Source organism: Macaca mulatta, chromosome 14 (assembly GCF_049350105.2).
Source record: "Macaca mulatta isolate MMU2019108-1 chromosome 14, T2T-MMU8v2.0, whole genome shotgun sequence".
Lineage (NCBI taxonomy): Eukaryota > Metazoa > Chordata > Mammalia > Primates > Cercopithecidae > Macaca > Macaca mulatta.
Window position 1 is genome coordinate 12,222,458 of NC_133419.1, and position 20,099 is coordinate 12,242,556.

General features: G+C 50.2%; 2 protein-coding genes across 6 annotated transcripts in view; one reads left to right on the forward strand and one right to left on the reverse strand.

The window, feature by feature from the left end:
- Nucleotides 1-4,998, reverse strand: part of FADS2 (fatty acid desaturase 2) — a 109,245-nt gene extending 104,247 nt beyond the window's left edge. For both annotated transcript variants that reach the window (XR_013403323.1, XM_077961374.1), the window contains exon 1: nucleotides 3,891-4,998. Coding sequence is in view for 1 of the 2 variants with exons in the window: in XM_077961374.1 (XP_077817500.1) it covers nucleotides 3,891-4,262 (372 nt within the window). In the remaining variant the exon portion in view is untranslated. The remainder of the gene's footprint in view (nucleotides 1-3,890) is intronic.
- On the forward strand, nucleotides 2,771-20,099 carry FADS1 (fatty acid desaturase 1). Of its 4 annotated transcripts, none has more exons than XR_013403695.1 (12): nucleotides 2,771-3,762; nucleotides 6,606-6,716; nucleotides 7,281-7,478; nucleotides 8,875-8,976; nucleotides 9,071-9,199; nucleotides 13,254-13,314; nucleotides 14,898-14,974; nucleotides 15,898-15,995; nucleotides 16,204-16,300; nucleotides 16,547-16,626; nucleotides 16,738-16,955; nucleotides 17,157-17,917. XR_013403695.1 is itself a non-coding variant. In XM_077962621.1 (12 exons), the coding sequence occupies exons 1-11, from the start codon at nucleotides 3,388-3,390 to the stop codon at nucleotides 16,865-16,867; spliced, it is 1,458 nt and encodes a 485-aa protein (XP_077818747.1). In that variant the 5' UTR covers nucleotides 2,771-3,387; the 3' UTR covers nucleotides 16,868-16,892; nucleotides 17,157-20,099. The 4 variants fall into 4 exon arrangements, 2 of the variants coding, with proteins under 2 accessions (XP_077818747.1, XP_014969476.1); XR_013403697.1 differs by having other exon boundaries at nucleotides 16,738-16,932; XM_077962621.1 differs by having other exon boundaries at nucleotides 16,738-16,892; nucleotides 17,157-20,099.

Below are 20,099 nucleotides of genomic sequence, written 5' to 3' on the forward strand. Positions count from 1 at the left end.
TATAAACAGAATCCACAGTCCTATCCTGAATTATAACCTCGTTAGGGAGGTGGCAAAATACATGACACTGACCTAAGAACATGAATGGCCAAGAAACATGAATGCAAATTCATGTCATATAAGCTGTTTAAATCCTGAGCAAGATGCATTTAATTTGCATCTATAATACTGACCTATTATCCATGATTCTCTTGTCTCTCTCCTCCCACAGACATGGCTAGGCATGACCCATATAGTACTGAACTTTGGATTCCCAGCACCTTACCAAAGTAGCTGCTGGGAATACAAAGAGAAGACACCCCACAAATGCTGAATAAAACATTTAATGAATGGTTCTAGGTAGGTGGGGTTAATCAAGGAATTATCCTACAACTGGTACGGGTTTTTTGGCTTTTTCTGAGATGTGGTCTCACCATGTTGCCCAGGCGATTCTCCTGCCTCTACCTCCCAAGTAGCTGGGATTACAGGCATTAATTTTTATATTTTAGTAGAGACAGGGTTTCACCATGTTGGCCAGGTGGGTGTCGAGCTCCTGGCCTCAGGTGGTCCACCTGCCTCTGCCTCCCAAAGTTCTGGGATTACAAGTGTGAGCCACCGCACCCAACCTAGTCTTTTTTAATGAACAGTTATCTCTACAGTCAAACTTACATCACATTATTTTATTTAATTTTCCTTGATTCTGTATTAAAGGAAAGATGATATTATTTTTAATGTCTGCAAAGTATTTCACTGATGGGCATTTACAGTGTTTCCATTTCCTGCTATCATAGATACTGCTTTAATGAATATTTTTTCTTTATAGTTTTTTTTTTTTTTTTTTGTAGAGACAGAATCTTGCTCTGTCGCCCAGGCTGGAGTGCAGTGGCACAATCTCGGCTCAATGCAACCTCTGCCTCCCAGGTTCAAGCAATTCTCCTGTCTCAGCCTCCCGAGTAGCTGTGACTACAGGCGCACACCGCCACACCTGGCTCATTTGTTTTGTTCAGGCTAGTCTTGAACTCCTGAGCTCAGGCAATCCTGAGGCACCCTGCCTGATCTATAAATATTTTTCTAAGAACATTTCTTTAGGCTATATTCCTAAACATGGAATTATTGGGAATATTTTTTTTCTAATTTTTTTTCATCTCTTCAGTATTCAAAACATTCCTAAATTCAGGCCAGGCACGGTGGCTCACGCCTGTAATCCCAGCACTTTGGGAGGCTGAGGCGGACGGACCATGAGGTCAGGAGATTGAGACCATCCTGGCTAACATGGTGAAACCCCATCTCTACTAAAAATACAAAAACAAAATTAGCCTGGTGGGGTGTTGGGCGCCTGTAGTCCCAGCTACCTGGGAGGCTGAGGCAGGAGAATGGCATGAACCTGGGAGGTGGAGCTTGCAGGGAGCTGAGATCGCGCCACTGCACTCCAGCCTGGGCTACAGAGTGAGACTCCATCTCAAAAAAACAAAAACAAAAACAAAAAAAAACTTAAAATTTTGATATAAAGTTGTCAAAACTATTTTTTTCCAGATTAATCAACTTACACTTCTACCAGCAGTATGACACCTTTTATCCCACTGCACCATCACTATAGGGAAAATGGTTTATGTAAAGGACCTCTCTTCTGTTATTTAATACCCCTGAATTTCTTACATAGTTGTAATCAGTGAACCCATACTACTTTGGGTTCTGCTTATTTCACGGGGAAGGATTCTGTATCTATCAATATAGTTAACATTCTGGCCATTCAAAATCATTCTTTAATTCTTCATTGTGCTAACAGATCCCAATAAGCTTGGTGATTTTCTTATTGTCAGAACTCAGGGTTGTTTCCAGTTTTTGCTATTAAATTGGCTATTTCTGCAACTTTGCACAGTCTCCCCAACTTTATCAAGAGTGAAACTGCTTGATCAAAGAATAGAAAATGTTTTGTAGCTCTCATTAGACGTTGCCAAGTTTTGGGCAAGGTGTTTTAAAAAGGAGTACTGGCTGTACAGAAGTGCAGCTGTGTGGACCATCATTCTTGAGCAGGGTCCAATAGCCTGGCATCTTACCTGGAAGTCAGGACATCTAAACTTCCCTATGGGAACTTGGGAAGTCCCTTCCCCATTTCGAACCTCAGTTTTCTTATCTATAAAATGAAGAATTTGGATGGAATGAATGAAATCCTTTTCTACCAGAAATCTAGCCATATTTCACCTAGTCTGTTTTGTATCACCCTCTCCTGACTCCTAGGGGCTCAGAATCTAGCTCAGTGCTTGGGACAGTTATGTTTCCTTTCCCTTTCAAGTGCCCAAATACCAGTGTAATCAGAAAGATGGCAGAGCCTGGGAGTTCAGAGCACAGGCCAGGGTCAAATCTCAGCCCTCCACTTACAAGCTGTGTGACAAAATAACCTCTCTCCGGCTCAGTTTCTTCACTGTAAATGAGGTTAATAGTTCCTACCTCATAGGGTTGTTAGGAGAATTAAATGGACTTAAGGTTTGCAAAACGCAGTAAGTGCTTTATAGTGTTTGTTGAAATAAATAAAATTTTAGACCTAAACTATGGGTCTCTTTAGAACTGCAACAGCTTCGTAACTGGCATCCCCACTTTTGGGTGCGTTCCCACTCCTCTTTCTAAAACTCAGATATCTAAATGCCAAATCTCTTTGCTTAAAATGTCTCCCAGGCCTCCCAGGCACCTCCAGGCTAGAACAGAAATGCCTCAGCTTGAAGACCCAGGTTTTTCAGGTGAAACACCTAAGGGTCAGGAGATGCTAGGATCATCACTGAAGGATCTCAGTGTTTTTTTTCAAAATATATATTTAAAAAAAAGGCCAACAGGGTTATAAAAATTGTGGGGTATTTAACAGCCCTCCCCCAACCACCACCAAGCCCAAGAAACCCTAAATATGTTGTTCACAAGATAACTGCAACTTTCAAGGGCTCTCAGGCTTCTACTTCGGGCGGCACAATTGGCGGGACGACGTGGCGAGCAGGCAACAGTTTCCATGACTGGAGGGTCAGCGTCTGGAGACCCCGGCGACGGCATCCACAGCCTAAAGATGATGTCCGCGACCGCCCGGGCAGCCTCGTGCACAGAAAAGCCTCGGCCCCGGCCCCGACCACCCTTCCTGCGGCTACCCCGCAGCCCTGGACCCTCCGTCCATCCACTCCTGGAGCGCGGTCCCGCCAGACCCGGTCCGGCCAGGCCCCGCACCGAAGGCCTGCACGGGAACCGCGATTCCCACCGCGGCGCCTCTGGGAGCCAACGCCGCGACGCCCGCCTGACGTCAGGAAGTGGAATCCGGCGGCGACGCCTTTAGGGAGCCCGCGAGGGGGCGCGTGTTGGCCGCCCCGCTGTGAGTTGCCCAAGACCCGCCGGGGGGCGGGGTCTCGCTCCCCGCGCCACGAGGCTCGGCCAATGGGAACGCGCGCTGCGAGGACCGGAGGTCCGCGCCGCGGTGCTGAAAACCCCGCGCGCAAGCGGCTGGCTCTGGGCGCGCGCCAGCAAACCCACTCCCGGAGCCCGCGGACCCCGAGCACGCGCTTGACAGCCCCTGCTGAGCCGGCGCCCGGCGTCGCCAGGCCAGCTATGGCCCCCGACCCGGTGGCCGCCGAGACCCCGGTTCAGGGACCTACCCCGCGCTACTTCACCTGGGACGAGGTGGCGCAGCGCTCGGGGTGCGAAGAGCGGTGGCTAGTGATCGACCGTAAGGTGTACGACGTCAGCGAGTTCACCCGCCGGCATCCAGGGGGCTCCCGGGTCATCAGCCACTACGCCGGGCAGGATGCCACGGTGAGCGCAGCCAGGCGGGGGCACAAGAGAGGGCGGGACCGGAGGCAGAGTGCAGGCGAGACAGAGTTACGCACCCCGAGCCAAACACCGACTAATTCGGAGGAAAGCCCGGAGGCGCCTGAACATACCTGTTGCCCGGTGATTGGGTGTCCTACGGATGCGGGATGCAAAGGCGGGAGAGAGGCCCTGAGAAGTGGAGTCTGGGGAGTGGGGATGGAGGCCAGCAACACGCACACACAAAGGGCCCCGCCGCCCAGTCGTGCATTCCGTCTGCAGCCCCGAGCCTCAGGTCTCCGGGCGAGGACAGGACCCCGAGCTGGGTGGGCTAGGAGGAAGGAGAGCAAGGATGCAGGCCGCCTGGGGAGGGAGGGAGTCAGTGGCCAGGGGAGGGAGTCATATCCTGTCTCGATGGCTAGGAGGTGCAGCGCAGCCGCGTCTGGACCTAGATGCGGGTCTCCACTCGCCAGCAGGAGCGGAAAGGGAGCAGGAAAGGAGCCCATTCTCGAGGATGGGGCTGAAACGGGAAGCTTGGGGAGACCGCTGCCTTGGGGACCGCTGCGTCGTGTGAAGACTGGAGGACGCGAAAGGGACAGTACTGTTCGGGGAGGGCAAGCGTCGGCAGGCGCACATAAGGGATTGGGAATGGCATACACTTAGCGAGGACCCCCAGAGCTGTCCTCGATTCGCCGGGGAGGCCACTGAGCCGCAGGCTAGAGAGGTCTTCAGCTATTCCGCGGAGCGGGCCGCTGTTTACGCTCTGGGGCCGTAGGCCCTTCGCGGGGTCCCGTCCCTTCTTCCCTTGGTCTCACTGTGGGGTCGGCGCGCGCCCCAGCCCCGGGTCTGCTGCTTCTCTTTCTAGACCACAGCCCTCAGAGCTAAGGCCCCGGCGCCTCTGCTGGGTTGGAATGCTGGGGACTCAGCCCTGGGAACTCGAAAGTCCGGGCGTTCGCTTCACCACGTTTCCCCCTTGGCGGCCAGAATGGCGTCCCCTCCTCTTGCATCCCTTTCTGATCTCGTGCCCTGCAGCGTGACGCCCTCCACTGTCCCTATCCACTACCCTGGCGTCCCAGAGTGTGCCGCGGGTCACCAGGGTGCCCATAACGTCGCAGCAGAGCTTAGACGCTGCGGGGCGAAGACCCGCCCCACCCTCTGACGCGACCAGCCTACAAGGCGAGGCCAGAGCTTGCGCGGCTCAACCAGAGCGACCACTCGGGAACACTGACGGCGGCCGAGGGCGCAGGCGTGGGCCAGCGCATGCGCAGACGAAACAGGCACCAACGCTGGGGCTTCCCGCAGTGTGATTTGGGGCGCGGGATACCGCGGCGGGGACGGCGATTGGTCCGGATGTGTGGTGCCACCGGCCGCCGGCTCCGCCCCACACGCTGAATCGCTTACAGGGCCTGGGGCTGCTTGACCGGTGGACGTGAATCTTACGGCTATGGACCTTACCTTGCACAACCCAAATTAGCTGCCTTGGGGCAGGAGGTGGCCACAGTGCTTAGGGAAAAGGAAGAAATGCAAGTGCCCCAGTTCGGACATAGGGCAGTCTTTCTCTTTGTGGTTTTTGGAGAACTCCAGCTAAGAGAGGAAAGGGACTTATTAAAAGACCCGCAAGAAGAGACGGAAGTCTCATAGCCCTGAGAGGTGAAACCAGCTGAACTTCCTGGGTCTAGTAGGGACCTAGAGAACTTTTCTGTAGCTAGCTAGAGGTTTGTAAAATGCACCAATCAGTGCTCTGTAAAATCGCACCAATCGACGCTCTGTAGCTAGCTAGAGGTTTGTAAAATGGGCCAATCAGTGCTCTGTAAAATGGACCAATCAGCAGGACATGGGCAGGGGCAACTAAGAGAATAAAAGCTGGCCACCCCAGCCAGCTGCGGCAACCCGCTGGGTCCCCTTCAGCACCGTGGAAGCTTTGTTCTTTTGTTCTTCATACTAAATTTTGCTGCTGCTCACTCTTTGGGTCTGTGCCACCTTTAAGAGCTGTAACACCGCAAAGGTCCACGGCTTCATTCTTGGTCAGTGAGAGGAACCCACCTGAAGGAACCAACTCCCGATACAGCCCCACCCATCCCTCCTGTTTCTCACCTATACTGAAATTCTTGGGCAAAAACTCTCTGTGGACACACCCAGGAGAAAGGCCAGCCCAGGCAGGTGTTCCTTGGTGGTCCCCCTCAGCCAATGCTTCCCATTCCTTGATGCACCCTTCTAACTAGAGCAGATGCTGGGTGATCTTAAACTGTGGACACCTGGGAAGGGTATGAGCACCCTCAAAAGGCAGCTGGGCCAAGGGAGATGGCCTGTGCTTCTGTGTCGGGAGTTGGTTCCTTCGGGTAGGTTCGTGGTCTCGCTGACTTCAAGAATGAAGCCACAGACCTTCGTGGTCAGTGTTACAGCTCTTACAGGTGGCACAGACCCAAAGAGTGAGCAGCAGCAAGATTTACTGTGAAGAGCAAAGAACAAAGATTCCACAGCATGGAAGGGGACCACAGCAGGTTGCCGCTGCTGGGGGCGGGCGCGGCGAACGGGGTGGGAGCAGCTTTTATTCCCTTATTTGTCCCCGCCCATGTCCTACTGATTGGTCCATTTTACTAAACCTCTAGCTAGCTACAGAGCGTGGATTGGTGTGTTTTTACAGAGCACTGATTGGTGCATTTTATAAAACTCTAGCTACAGAAAAGTTCTTCAAGTCCCCACTCGACCCAGGAAGTCCATCTGGCTTCACCTCTCACTTCAACTTGGGTACAGCCTTCCGGCAGGCAGGAGAATGGCCTTTGGTGTGAACACTGCCGGAGTCCAGGGGGCTGGCTCCCTCACTTTTCATCTTCTCCCCGCACTTGCAGGATCCCTTTGTGGCCTTCCACAGCAACAAGGGCCTTGTGAAGAAGTATATGAACTCTCTTCTGATTGGAGAACTGTCTCCGGAGCAGCCCAGCTTTGAGCCCACCAAGAATGTGAGACCCTGTGTTTGCTATGTGGCAACTCTTGGTTGTTGAGAGGGACAGAGAGGAGATAGGACAGTCTAGATAGGATCACAGTCATAGTAGTCATAGTCAGTAGTAGCTCTGGGGAATCTTGAGGTCCCTGCTTCTTTTGCATAGTCCTGAGGTCACAGGGCCAAGGGAGCATGACTTTGCAACCTATGGCTCCCTCAAGGCTGCCACTACCATGGCTTCCATCGTTATCATCATCATCAGTATGAGCACTTACTATGCGCCAAGCATAAACTCATAACTCTCACACATTTACAGATGAGATAACAGGCTCAGGGAGGTTAAGCAACACAGCCAAGGATCACACAGTTAGTAAATGGCAGAGCAAGGACTTAAGTCCTCTGAACTCTTAGGCACTATCCCATAGCACCTCCTTCTGTCATCCTCATTGTCGTGGTATCTTTGCCTAGGACTGTGGACTTCCTACAGCTACCTCAGTGGGAGGTCCTTGAGCCTGAGAGGGCCCTTGTCTCCAGTAGTGTTGGGGTGCAGATGAGAATAACAGCTCCTCCTCCTCTTCTGCAGAAAGAGCTGACTGATGAGTTCCGGGAGCTGCGGGCCACAGTGGAGCGGATGGGGCTCATGAAGGCCAACCATGTGTTCTTCCTGCTGTACCTGCTGCACATCTTGCTGCTGGATGGTGCAGCCTGGCTCACCCTTTGGATCTTTGGGACATCCTTTTTGCCCTTCCTTCTCTGTGCCGTGCTGCTCACTGCAGCTCAGGTGAGAGCCTTTGGCTTGTCAGGTGCACTCAGTATCCCTGGGGAAAGCTCCTTTGGTGTTTGAGGAAGGCCAAGAATTCCTGCCCTCCAAGTAGGGTAGATCTGAAGGTATGCGGGAGAGTGCAGGAACATGCATTCCACTGTCTTGGCCTGTCTGCTCTTTAGCCACATGGGCATCTTCATTTCTCTCACTGCCTTTTTAGCTGCTTCTCCGAGGGTTCCCTTATTTCTACATGGTTTGTCCTCTGCCACAGCCCACCTGTGCCAAGAACCAAATTTCTGGTTTTTTAGCAAAGCCTGGCTCCCTCCCCACCACTGACATTGCCCAACATGTTAATAATGATTGAGCACTAATTCTTGACTGTCAGGACCCATTTGGCAAGCCTTCTGCTCATGTTTGAGTCCTTTCTGTATTCCAGATGTCAGTCCATCATAGGTCATGGGCTTCAGGCCGGGCGTGGTGGTTCATGCCTGTAATCCCAGCACTTTCAGAGGCCAAGGTGGTCGGATCACTTGAGACCAGTTCAAGACCAGCCTGGCCAACATGGTGAAACTCCACCTCTACTAAACATACAAAAAGGCGCGGTGGCTCACGCCTGTAATACCAGTACCTTGGGAGGCCAAGGTGGGCAGATCATTTGCGGTGAGGAGTTTGAGACCACCTGGCCAACATGGTGAAACCCCATCTCTATTAAAATACAACAAGTAGTTGGGAGTGGTGGCGGGTGCCTGTAATCCCAGTTACATGGGAGGCCGAGGCAGGAGAATTGCTTGAACCTGAGAAGCAGAGGTTGCAGTGAGCCGAGATGGCACCACTGCACTCCAGCCTGGGCAACAGAGCGGGACTCGCTCTCAAAACAGGCCAGGTGTGGTGGCTCACGCCTGTTATCCCAGCAGTTTGGGAGGCCGAGGTGGGCAGATTACCTGAGGTTGGGAGTTCGAGACCAGTCTGGCGAACATGGTGAAACCCCCAACTCTACTAAAAATACAAAAAAATTAGCCAGGCATGGTGACGGGCACCTGTAATCCCAGCTACTTGGGAGGCTGAGGCAGGAGAATTACTTGAATCCAAGAGGTGGAAGTTGCAGTGATCTGAAACTGCACCACTGCACTCCGGCCTGGGCAACAAGAACAAAACTGTCTCAAAAAAAAAAAAAAAAAAAAGTCATGAGCTTTGGAGCTGGCGAAACTGAAGAACAGAAGGGATGGTGATTTGCTCCAACTCACGTGTGAGTCAGTGGCAGAGGCAGAACTAGGCCCCATGTTTCCTGACTCCTGAGGTGCATCATAGGCCTTAGCAGATGAAGGAAGTGGGAGAGGCTGAAGGAGGCACAGAGGTCAGTGAAGGGGACACTGGGTCTGGTGGGCTGCTCTCAGCATTGACTCTTCTCACCTAGATCCAGGCTGGCTGGCTGCAGCATGACTTGGGGCACCTGTCGGTCTTCAGCACCTCAAAGTGGAACCATCTGGTACATCATTTTGTGATTGGCCACCTGAAGGTCAGTGGGATGGGGAGGGGCTCTCTGAAACTCCAGGCAATGAAGGGCTGCCTTGGCGGAAGGTTTTCATACTCGTGTCCCTGCTTTTCTGTAGGGGGTCCCTGCCAGTTGGTGGAACCACTTGCACTTCCAGCACCATGCCAAGCCCAACTGCTTCGGCAAAGACCCAGACATCAACATGCATCCCTTCTTCTTTGCCTTGGGGAAGATCCTGTCTGTAGAGGTAAGTGGAGGTATCAGTGGAAAGGTCTTGGGGAATAGGAGGCAGCCAACATAGGGGGGTTGGGGAAGGTGCCCACAATGTCAATGTGGGCAAGACACTGGAGCTGGGCTAGCTGGGGCTTTTGCGATTTTGGAAGTTCTAGAAGGCAACAGGCAATAAATGGGGGCTGCCCAGAAGGGAATCACCATCTTCCCTAGACCGTTCAGTCAGCAAACCGTTACTGCATAAAAGGCACCTCATTTTGCAAAGGATCCAGAGGATGACCAGAAGCATCCAAAGGATGAGATGGCCTATCCTTGAAGGTGCTGATGGCACCTCCTGGAGGTGATTTTTTGACTTTGTCCCAGGCAAGCATTTCCCTTGCACTATGTATTTCTCTCCCACACTTAGGTAGCCTTCTTGTCACAGTCTTCTCTGTCTAGGGTTGGATTGTCTGACTCTTCTTTGATGTCCAGTTATCTGGAACATTCATTCACTGAGTACTTCTTCTCACCCTGCTGATCCCCAGCCTGACTTCCTGGGTGGTCAGCGTTGGGTTTGAGTTGTCATCTGAGATTGTGAGCAGAAATAATGTAGCCGCTGAAGGAATAATGCCTGGGGGTGGAGATCTGGTGAACTTTTAGTGAGCATTAGGCAATGGAAGGTTCTGAAAGGCCAGCAGAGATCTTTGGAAAGTTAATTTAAAGCCCTTTGTCCCAAGCCTCTAGGCTGCAGAGTTCTTCCAGGTCCCCTCCTCCACTTTATGATGTTTCAGCTTGCCAGGAATTAATTTGTCGTTAAAACATTTCAGTTCTAGGCATGAGTCCAAGGTAGCCTGGCTCTCATCTCGCCGTGAGAACTTTGAAAGGGCTTTGGCAGCACTGGCTGGCCTGGCATGAGGAGCTCATAGCTTGAGGCTCATGCCCCACCTGTCCATAATGCTCTTATTTTCCCATCTCATGAGCATGGACTTGGGCTTGTTATATGTCCGATACCATTACGGTCAGTACTGTGTGGATGATGAAGCAGCCCTGCCCACCGTCTGACTCCCATGGCTGCTTCAAGGGCAGTGTGGTTATTTGCTGGGCAGTAGCATGGGGCTTGTGCATTTCTACTGTCACTACAGAGGGTTTAAAAAAAGACACGGGCAGGTTAAGTGGAGAGGAACCGTCTCACACCACCACCTTTACTGCTTCCTGGTACTTGGGTTTTCAGGAAATCCCTATCAGCAGACATAAAAAATAGAGAATGAAGGGACGCGACTGGCACGTGCCAGTGGTCCCAGCTACTTGGGAGGCTGAGGTGGGAGCATCGCTTGAGCCCAGGAGGTGAAGGCTGCAGTATGATCATGCCACTGCACTCCAGCCTGGATAACAGCGTGACCCTGTGTGTAAAAAAAATAATAATTTTTTAAAAAGATTAAAACCAAAAAATATTGTAAACAGAGCTCAAGGTGACTTACAGATTTAAAAAAGTAAAATATGACAGAAACTGAGAGGTAGTCATGACCAGATATGGCCTCCTTCAGGTGCTGACATCTGAACTGAGACCTGAATGATGAAAAGGGCCAGCACTGCAAAAATTCAGGGAAGGAACATTTGGAACAGAGAGAACAGTCAAGTACAAAGGCTCCTGGATGTTCAGAGACAGTAAGCAATGAGAAAATGAGAAGACCAGAAAACTAGGGAGGGGCCAGATCATGTAGGGCCTTAGAAAGCCATGGAAATGGTGTGGTAAGAAGTTTGGGTTTTATTCCAATAGCAATGGGAAGTCACTGGAGGGTTTCTGGTGGGTATAGCAATCTGCTTTGCACTTTAAAAGGCTTGCTCTGGCTGGAGGTGGAGAGGATGAATTATAGAAGGTAGATATAATCACAGATATAACCTCAGAGAGGAGGCTGGAGCGAGTCCAGACCAGACCAGGGAGGAGCAGGTGAAGCCAGTGGATTTGGGATATGTTTTGGAGGCAGTGTAAACAAGGCTTGCTGAGGACCTGGATGTGGTGGTGAGAATCACCCCATCTTCAGCAACATTAACTGAGGGAAAATTGAAAGAGGGGCACCCTTGTTTGGTGGGATGAGTGGGGCAGAGCCCCACCCCACCAGGGTGGCCTCCTATTGTGGAACTGTTACGGAAAGGAGCCCCATCCATTGCTTCCTCCTTGAATGGCAAATGCCTTTATGACCCCTATAACTTGCCCCATTATGTTTAGACCCTTGGTGGTCAGAAGGGTTCTATTTAGGTCAGTGTCCCCTGCCCCTCCTTGTCCTCCAGGAATTTTTGAGAGGCACTGATGTGGATGTCATGGGGTCAGCACAGGCATCAATATCCCCAAAGGGATGGAACCAAGCAGCCTATTGCCCAGGCATTCACTAACAGGCAGCCCATCCTCAGCCTCATAGCTGGCAGGGGTGAAGAAAGGCTACTTTGAGTCCCAATTTTTTTTTTTTTTTTTTGAGACAGAGTCTCGCTCTGTCACCCAGGTTGGAGTGCAATGGTGCGGCCTCAGCTCACTACAACCTCCACCTCCCAAGTTCAAGAGATTCTCCTGCCTCAGCTTCCTGACTAGCTGTGACTACAGGTGTATGCCACCAAGCCTGGCTAATTTTTGTGTTTTTAGTAGAGATGTGGTTTTGCCATGTTGCCCAGGCTGGTCTCGAACTCCTGGGCTCATGCAGTCCACCCACCTCAGCCTCCCAAAGTGCTGGGATTACAGGTGTGAGCCACTGCACCCGGTCTCTGTTTACAAATTTATCACTAGCTTCATCCCCTAAGGTTATAAGCTCCAAGAGGGTGGGAAGTCTATATTGTTCACCTCTGTATCCTGAGCATCTAAAACATAGCTTGGCACACAGTAGGTGCTCAAGTACTTGAATCTGTTAATGTAGAAAGCATGCTTCATCTAGCTGAAGTGCCTTGCACAGAATAAGCTCTCAATAAATGAACTGTGGACACATGGAAGGGTGAGCTAGAGCTCTGCTCAGGGGTTGAATGCTCCTCTTATACCCTTGTGGTTGTCTGGTTACCTGAACTAATTGGAGTGCGATACAGACAGTCATGGAGTGAGACAGCAGAACTTTGCTGTCTGGTTTGTGAGCCCACACCAGGGGTTCTAGGCTGGCTGGTTGACATGGTGGCCCCAGCCCGTCTCTTCAGCAGCTCGGCTTATAAAAAATAACCACCACCTACTGGGGAAAACTGCTGGAACCTTCAGATTGCCAAATTGTTCTTGGTGTCTTTTCCAGAAATATTTGCCAAACTAGCCTTCAGGGGATTTGATAAAATCCCCTGAAGTCAAGAGACCATGTTGAAGTCAAGAGACCAAAAGATTTTGATGGGGAGGGTTAGAGGCTGGATATAGAGGGAATTCTTAACCTGTATAGGGGCAGATATGGTTGTCCATGGACATTCTGATGTCAAAAAGTACGATGGCGGCTGGGCACAGTGGCTCACACCTGTAATCCCAGCACTTTGGGAGGCCGAGGTGGGTGGATCACCTGAGGTCAGGACTTCGAGACCAGCCTGAACAACATGGAGAAACCCCATCTCTACTAAAAATACAAAATTAGCTGGGTGTGGTGGCAAATGCCTGTAATCCTAGCTACTCGGGAGGCTGAGGCAGGAGAATCACTTGAACCCAGGGAGGCGGAAGTTGTGGTGAGCCAAGATCGTGCCATTGCTCTCGAGCCTGGGCAACAGTGAGACTCCGTCTAAAAAGTAAATAAATAAATAAGCACGATGGGAGAAAGGGGAGAGGGTAGTGGGGCCTGGAAACCTTATGACAAAGAGAATGAACACAAGAGGGCCTGTGGTCCTGTAGACTGTGCTGGACACATCCCTCATGTGAGCATGGGCCATCCAGCTGCAGGCCATGGTGTGACACGCTCTGCAGATTACAGCCTAGGGCTTCATGTTCCATGTGCTGCAGGTAAGGCTGGGCCTCTTGGAGCTTTCCAATAGCACCAACAAACTGTCAGCCCTGGAGGAGGCCTAAACTTCCAAGCAGGGAAAGGTCAAGGTCACAGAGGGAGGAATCACTGGTCTCTGAATGCTCATGTGTTTGCTTTTCTTCACAGCTTGGGAAACAGAAGAAAAAATACATGCCGTACAACCACCAGCACAAATACTTCTTCCTAAGTGAGTGTCCCCATCCAACACAGGGGAGCTGCCTCAGGAGGGAATGCTGAGGGAATGAGGAGGATGTGGCTCTCCAAGAGATTATGGTATTTTAAGGAAAGAGGCTACAGGAAGTACCCCACCCCCACCCCCAGTTACTCCCTGCTTGAAAGCAGTTTGCCATTTCAACTGAGTGAAGTGAAGTTAGGCTGATGATTGGCTGAAGGTTATTTGGTTGGGGGCAAACTAGTTCCTCCCATCCAACCCCAGTTTCCACTAGGAAGCTGGGTGTTTGGAGTGTAGAGAGGCCTTTTGCTTTACCCTCAACCTTATCTTAAACTTTGTCAAGATGGGCCAAGGTAACCTGGTAGAGCCCAGTCCAACCCCCAGAGGAACAAAGGTACGGATAGTTCTGGAAGGATGGGTCTGGAGGAGACAGGAATTGCTGTTAGAACTGAGAAGATCTTTCTGATGATTCCATATATTCCCAGCTTTAAAAGTCTGTCCCACCTACTAGGGAAACTGAGGTGGGAGCATCCTTTGAGCCCAGGAGTTTGAGGCTGCAGTAAGCTCTGATTGTGCCACTGCACTCCAGCCTGGGCAATGGAGTGAGATCCTGTTTCTTAAAACAACAACTCTGCTCCATAATGCCTAAAATGAGCTTTAAACACCTTTAAATTTTCAAATTTTTTAAAGAAGGGAGGGAAGGAGTCCACTGATCTTATTTTAGTTTGAAGGAATTCATCCTAACTGCCTATCACCAACTATCACTAATAGAGAAAGGTGGATGGGGCAGAAGGGTAGAGCAGAGACCTCTGGAAGAAATGATTTTAGAATCCATGGCACATCAAGATGGAGGAGCCATGGGTGGTCATTGTCATACTAGGAGTTATGGGTAGCATCAGGTGCCACAGAGAAGGGCTACAGAAAAGGAAATGAGGCAGCGTGTAGAATGCAACACTTCTTCAACTCCCAGTTTTCTTTCAAGAGAGACCCTTCCCACGACTGACCTCCAGGGCTTCAGATTGGGGTGGCACAAGCCCATCTCCCTAGTCTAAGGAAGTGAGCTTCACAGCCTGTGAAGGATCCATAGGGTCCTTCCCAACACACACACACTTTCCTGCTTCTGCCCCTTCACCTGCATGGTGGAGCTGCCAGGAACAAAGGGCAGATGACTGTAGGGACAGGACTGTGGCCAAGGTAAGTAAGAGAGTATTGGCACCCTTTTAAAGGTGTGGGATCCATGAAGTGTGTATATAGGAAAGTGAAGAAAAATGAAAAATAATAAAGGTGTGGGAGCAGAGCAAGTCCCATGCGTGAGGCCTGAGTTCCCAGGCTGCCTGTCACTGAAGAGTGCCACTCACGCCCCTCACCTTCCCTGGCATCCTCTTAAGAGTTTTTGCCCTCCCCATACTTGGATTTATGCCCACCTTCGGTGCCTGCTGGTTCCAGTGGATTGCAGAGCACTCAAGCAGCTGGAGGGGAGACAGAAGGGATGATCGGAAGAGGCAGTCCCCTGCTAGAGGCCATCTCTCCAGCATCAACTGGCCCTTTCATGACCGTCTTGTGCTCACGCCTCCTCTTTGTCTTGGTTTCCTCCCCAGTTGGGCCCCCAGCCTTGGTGCCTTTCTTCTTCCAGTGGTATGTTTTCTATTTTGTTATCCAGCGAAAGAAGTGGGTGGTGAGTATCCATGACCCAAGAAGCCCACATCCTTGTCTCCAGCACCCAGAGTAGGGCATAGGGATTCCCCAGGGGAAACTGAGGCTGACTCCAGGCCTAATTTAGAGCAAACTAATAGAAGCAGACACAGATCCTTGCCTTCTCTAAGTGGGACAAAATGATTTGAGCTTAGCAGGCAGCCTGATTCCCAATGTGCAATTTCATGCAGCCAGTGTCTCCAGAGGTTCTTGTACTGGACATAATGCCAGGGGGTTGAGTTGGGAATGGGCAAGATGAATGATAATACCTACTTTCAAGGAAACTTCTGATGAAGCAGAATGTGGTTGTTAAATCGGAAAAGAGGTACAGGCAATAGGTTCTGGGGACTCCAAAAGGGGCCTGACTGCACCTGGCTTTGTAAAGTCACTTTTCTAGCTGGCCTTGAGGCTGGGCGGGGTTTCTGACAGGCAGAGGTGGGGCAGTGGGGATGAACTTCAAGCAGAAAAGCTGGAAATGAGGGGTAAGTTTGACAACCAGACATATTGTGGAGGACTAGTGTCAGGGGAAGAGTATGGTGCTTGGTTCAGTGTACAGAAAAGCAATGAGAGATTTCATCAGGGCACTGGCATGGACTGAGCCATGGTCCTGGAAGATTCATTTGGCAGCATGCTGAAGGATTTAAATTGGCTGGGAAGAGCTAGAGGCAAGGAGACCTTGTAGGCCTTGGTACTTTTGAAGGGGACAGCAAGAAGAGCTGGGGGGTGCCAATGGGAATGGAAGAAAGGAGCAGTGGCACTAGATATTGCAGGATTGGACCCCTGAGAAGCTGAAGACGACTGAGTCTGGATACCCAGGAGAATGGCTGCACCATACAAAGAAAGAGCTGGTGACAGGAAGAGAAGAGCTGTTCGTGACTGTTATGCTCACTGCTTTCCTCACTATAGGACTTGGCCTGGATGATCACCTTCTACATCCGCTTACTCCTCACTTATGTGCCACTATTGGGACTGAAAGCCTTCCTGGGCCTTTTCTTCATAGTCAGGTAGTATTTGGTGGGGGCGGGTAGGGACTGGTGAAAGAAATGTTGGGGAGTGACCAGTCTGGTCTAGGGGCCGTGCTGGGGCTTTGGGTAACAGTGGGTGTTTCAGGAGTTGGCTTGGGAAAGTAGATAGGCTGGAGCAGTTATCTGAGGGGGAAATCCGAATTCTGGGCTCTGTGTATACTGTTTTTGTCTGTGTAACATTCAACAGGTTCCTGGAAAGCAACTGGTTTGTGTGGGTGACACAGATGAACCATATACCCATGCACATTGATCATGACCGGAACATGGACTGGGTTTCCACCCAGGTAAGGGACAGTCACTCAGAAGACTGGAGCATAACATAACTATTGAAAAGGGTGGGTAGGTGAAAATAGCAAAAACAAAAAGTCCCCCAAACAGCATTTTCTCATTAGCCTGAGGCTCTTGTTACCATGTGAAGGGAGTGACCAAGACAGTCTCACGTCCCTGCCTCACCCAGCTTTACCTGGAGAATGCTGGGCTGGCCTTTCCATCTGATACTCAACATGCTCTCCCCTGACCTTTTCCTCCAGCTCCAGGCCACATGCAATGTCCACAAGTCTGCCTTCAATGACTGGTTCAGTGGACACCTCAACTTCCAGATTGAGCACCAGTGAGTAGGGAGCCTGGGGAAGCAGGGTCCTGGGGAGGGTATAAGTGTAGGGTACAGGTGGAAGCAGAGAAGCAGGAACCACTGACTCCCTGCTGTTCGTTCTCCCTGAAGTCTTTTTCCCATGATGCCTCGACACAATTACCACAAAGTGGCTCCCCTGGTGCAGTCCTTGTGTGCCAAGCATGGCATAGAGTACCAGTCCAAGCCCCTGCTATCAGCCTTCGCCGACATCATCCAGTGAGTATCTGAGCCCAAGAAGATGGCCGGTAGGGAGGGAAGAGGGCAGGGCAATGGAAATGATGACATGTAGGGTGGGGAGTGAACAGAAGGTATTCCCAGTCGTGTGGGATGGAGTTCACCATGGCAAAGGCAGGATTCTTTATTGGTCCTGTGGCCAGGTCAGGCCTTTGCCCTCACTGGGGTTCCCCTCAGTACCATGGCCCAAGCTAGCTTTCTCTAAAGTAGAGGGGAGGAAAGCCTCCAGCTGGAAGAAGGCCTTAACCTCACTGCTGCATCTCTGGTGGGTTCAGCTCCGCTTGCCTCCCTCACTGTCTGCCCCCATTTTGTTCCTGCAGCTCACTAAAGGAGTCAGGGCAGCTCTGGCTAGATGCCTATCTTCACCAATAACAACAGCCACCCTGTCCAGTCTGAAAGAAGAGGAGGAAGACTCTGGAGCCAAAGCAGAGGGGAGTTTGAGGGACAATGCCACTGTAGTTTAATACTCAGAGGGGGGTGGGTTTGGGGACATAAAGGCTCTGACTCAAACTCCTCCCTTTTATCTTCTAGCCACAGTTCTAAGACCCAAAGTTTGGTGGACACAGAAGCCCCCAGAAGGAGGGAAGGAGCTGTTGGGGCAGGGGTGTAAATTATTTCCTTTTTCTAGTTTGGCACACACAGGTGGTTGGTGAGCAGAGAGAACCAGGAGGGTAACAGAAGAGGAGGGACCTACTGAACCCAGAGTCAGGAAGAGATTTAACACTAAAATTCCACTCATGCCAGGCATGGCGGCTCACACCTGTAATCCCAGCACTTCGGGAGGCCGAGGCAGGCAGATCACAAGGTCAGGAGTTCGAGACCAGCCTGACGTAGTGAAACCCTGTCTCTACTAAAAAGAGAAAAATTAGCCGGGTATGGTGGCGCACGCCTGTAATCCCAGCTACCCAGGAGGCTGAGGCAGGATCATCTCTTGAACCGAGGAGGTGGAGGTTGCAGTGAGCTGAGATCACGCCATTGTACCCCAGCCTGGGCGACACAGCAAGACTCCATCTCAAAAAAAAAAAAAAACCAAAAATCCACTCATACAAAGGGTGAGCTCAGCTCACTGGTCCACTTCTCAGTGCCTTCTCCATCCTCATTTGCAAACCTCAGAGGGATAAAGCAGTTGAACCTGATGAGCAAGAATTATAACAGCAAGGAATCATTAATGCTTAGAATTCTGAGGTCCAGCACAACTCAGTCTCTAGGAGCTCAGCTCACTGCCCAGGGATAGGTATGACCTACGTCTGCCTTAGGCTGCTGGTAGAAGCCATTCTCCAGTTTCAGAAGCAGGAAGGGCAAAGGTCAAGACTGTGGTATTGGAGTCTTTTGGCTCTGAAGGATCCTGGAACCACTGATTTTGTTTTATTCCCTCCAGGGTCTAAAGAGAACAAGAGGTGCTAGCTCTTACCAAAACAGATGGTAGAGAGTTGCTGGCTATTTAAAAGCCCTTTCATCTTTTAATTCACTTCTTTTCACTTCTTAACCATCCAACAGGAACAGAACACTCCTAGGACTGGGAGTCTTACTTTTAGCTTCATAAGCAAATGAGCAGATGGGACAAGTTAGTCTTTTCTCCCTAGAAACAAAGGGGATGCCTGGTGGTTTCCCTTTGCTTCCCAACCTAAAATTTCAAGTTTAATAAAATAGCAGTTAGCATAAGTGACCAAATTGGGAGATAATTATCAGTCATGAGGAAAGATACACATTTCAGTCATAAAGAATGTAAGGGCTATAAGCACAAACTTTCTATAACCTAAATGATGTTATAGCATTAGTATTTTTTAGCAGGAGCAGAAAGATTAAATATGATCACTTCATACTTCTAAATCAGAGATAGGAAGATTAAAACCACAGAACAGTTTGTGACTGCCGTTGCTATAGCTAGGTATCTTACTCTGTCCACTCTTGTTCAAGTATCTAACTCTTCTGGAGACCAAATAGGCTTTAGAAGAGATTATCCTAAATTCCTATCAGTGTAATACTAAAATATAACTTTTTAATCACCTGGTTTTTAAAAGATAAACAATTTAGCCCATCTCTCCAGAGAGCAAACATAGGAATATGCCTCAGGAGCCTTTACTTCCTGGGTTTATCATCAGCCCTCATACCCGTTTCCCCCTCCAACCCACAGCCTTTGCTTCCAGGTGGGGGGATTACTTCTTTGCCTCTTCAGCAGCATCTACTCTAGGCGTATTGATCACTTTGGACACTGGGAGAAGAACCTCAAACTAGGAAGAAAAGACAGAGCCTACATTTAGTTTTGGGAGGGGATGGCAGACAGCAAGGAGATGAGCATCCTAAGGCATGCTGGGATAGGGTCAGAGGCACCACCCATGGAGAGGTTTGTCAACACAAAGACGTGGAAGGTTAGAGGTTTGTCAACACAAAGACACAGGAAGAATGGGCAGCAGAAGATTTAGATGTTTTCCATTTGGGCACATTTAACTTAGCTGGATAACTTGGTTTAAAACAGCCTGGGTAGGAAAATTAGAAGCAAGCTGGGTGCAGTGGCTCATGCCTGTAATCCCAACACTTTTGGGAGGTCCAGGCAGGAGGATCACTTGGGCCCCGGAGGTCAAGCCTGCAGTGAGCTGAGATCACCACTGCACTCCAGCCTAGGGTGACAGAACAAGACCCTGTCTCAAAAAAAAAAAAAAAATAGAAGCAGAATTGAGGAGCTGTACCTCATTGGCTTCCTGACTCCAAAATAGGTGCTGATCCTTCCTATTTGCCGCCTAAAGTTTGTGTGTGGTGTCACCAGCCTGTTTAGCCAAATGGCTTTGGGCCCAGGCTGCCCAATCTGAGCGAACACCAGTGAGGCTCTATCAAGCCAAGACCAGGTCCTCAAAGCACCTGAACCACTGTGGCCTTCTCAGCCTACAGCACGGTGGTCTTTCACATGGCCACAAAGGGACACACAGTGACAAAAGGCTCAGAATGTTACAGTGGTAAAATGAGTGATCTCAAATCTACTGACAGACGTAAAATAGGCTTAGAGAGGAAAAGCTGCCTCTGGTCAAATAGATCATGGCAGAACGAATTCCAACTCACGTTTTTACAACTCCAACTTCTATGTTTATCTTGGTTCATTTTTTTTACAACCTGGCCAGAGGCATTTTTTTTAATCAGGCCCAATATCAGTATCCTTTTTGTGTGTGCCAATTTTGTTATCATATCCCTGTGAAGTTGAAAAATAAAGTTAATTTTGACCAAAA

What these genes read in the sequence shown, in the direction of transcription:
- FADS1 (XM_015113990.3), top strand. Translation starts at nt 3,388, where the DNA reads ATGGGAACGCGCGCTGCGAGGACCGGAGGTCCGCGCCGCGGTGCTGAA. An exon ending in GCTTTGAGCCCACCAAGAAT is followed by an intron (nt 6,717 to 7,280) that starts GTGAGACCCTGT and finishes CCTCTTCTGCAG; the next exon opens with AAAGAGCTGACTGATGAGTT. An exon ending in GCCTTCGCCGACATCATCCA is followed by an intron (nt 16,864 to 17,201) that starts GTGAGTATCTGA and finishes TTGTTCCTGCAG; the next exon opens with CTCACTAAAGGAGTCAGGGC.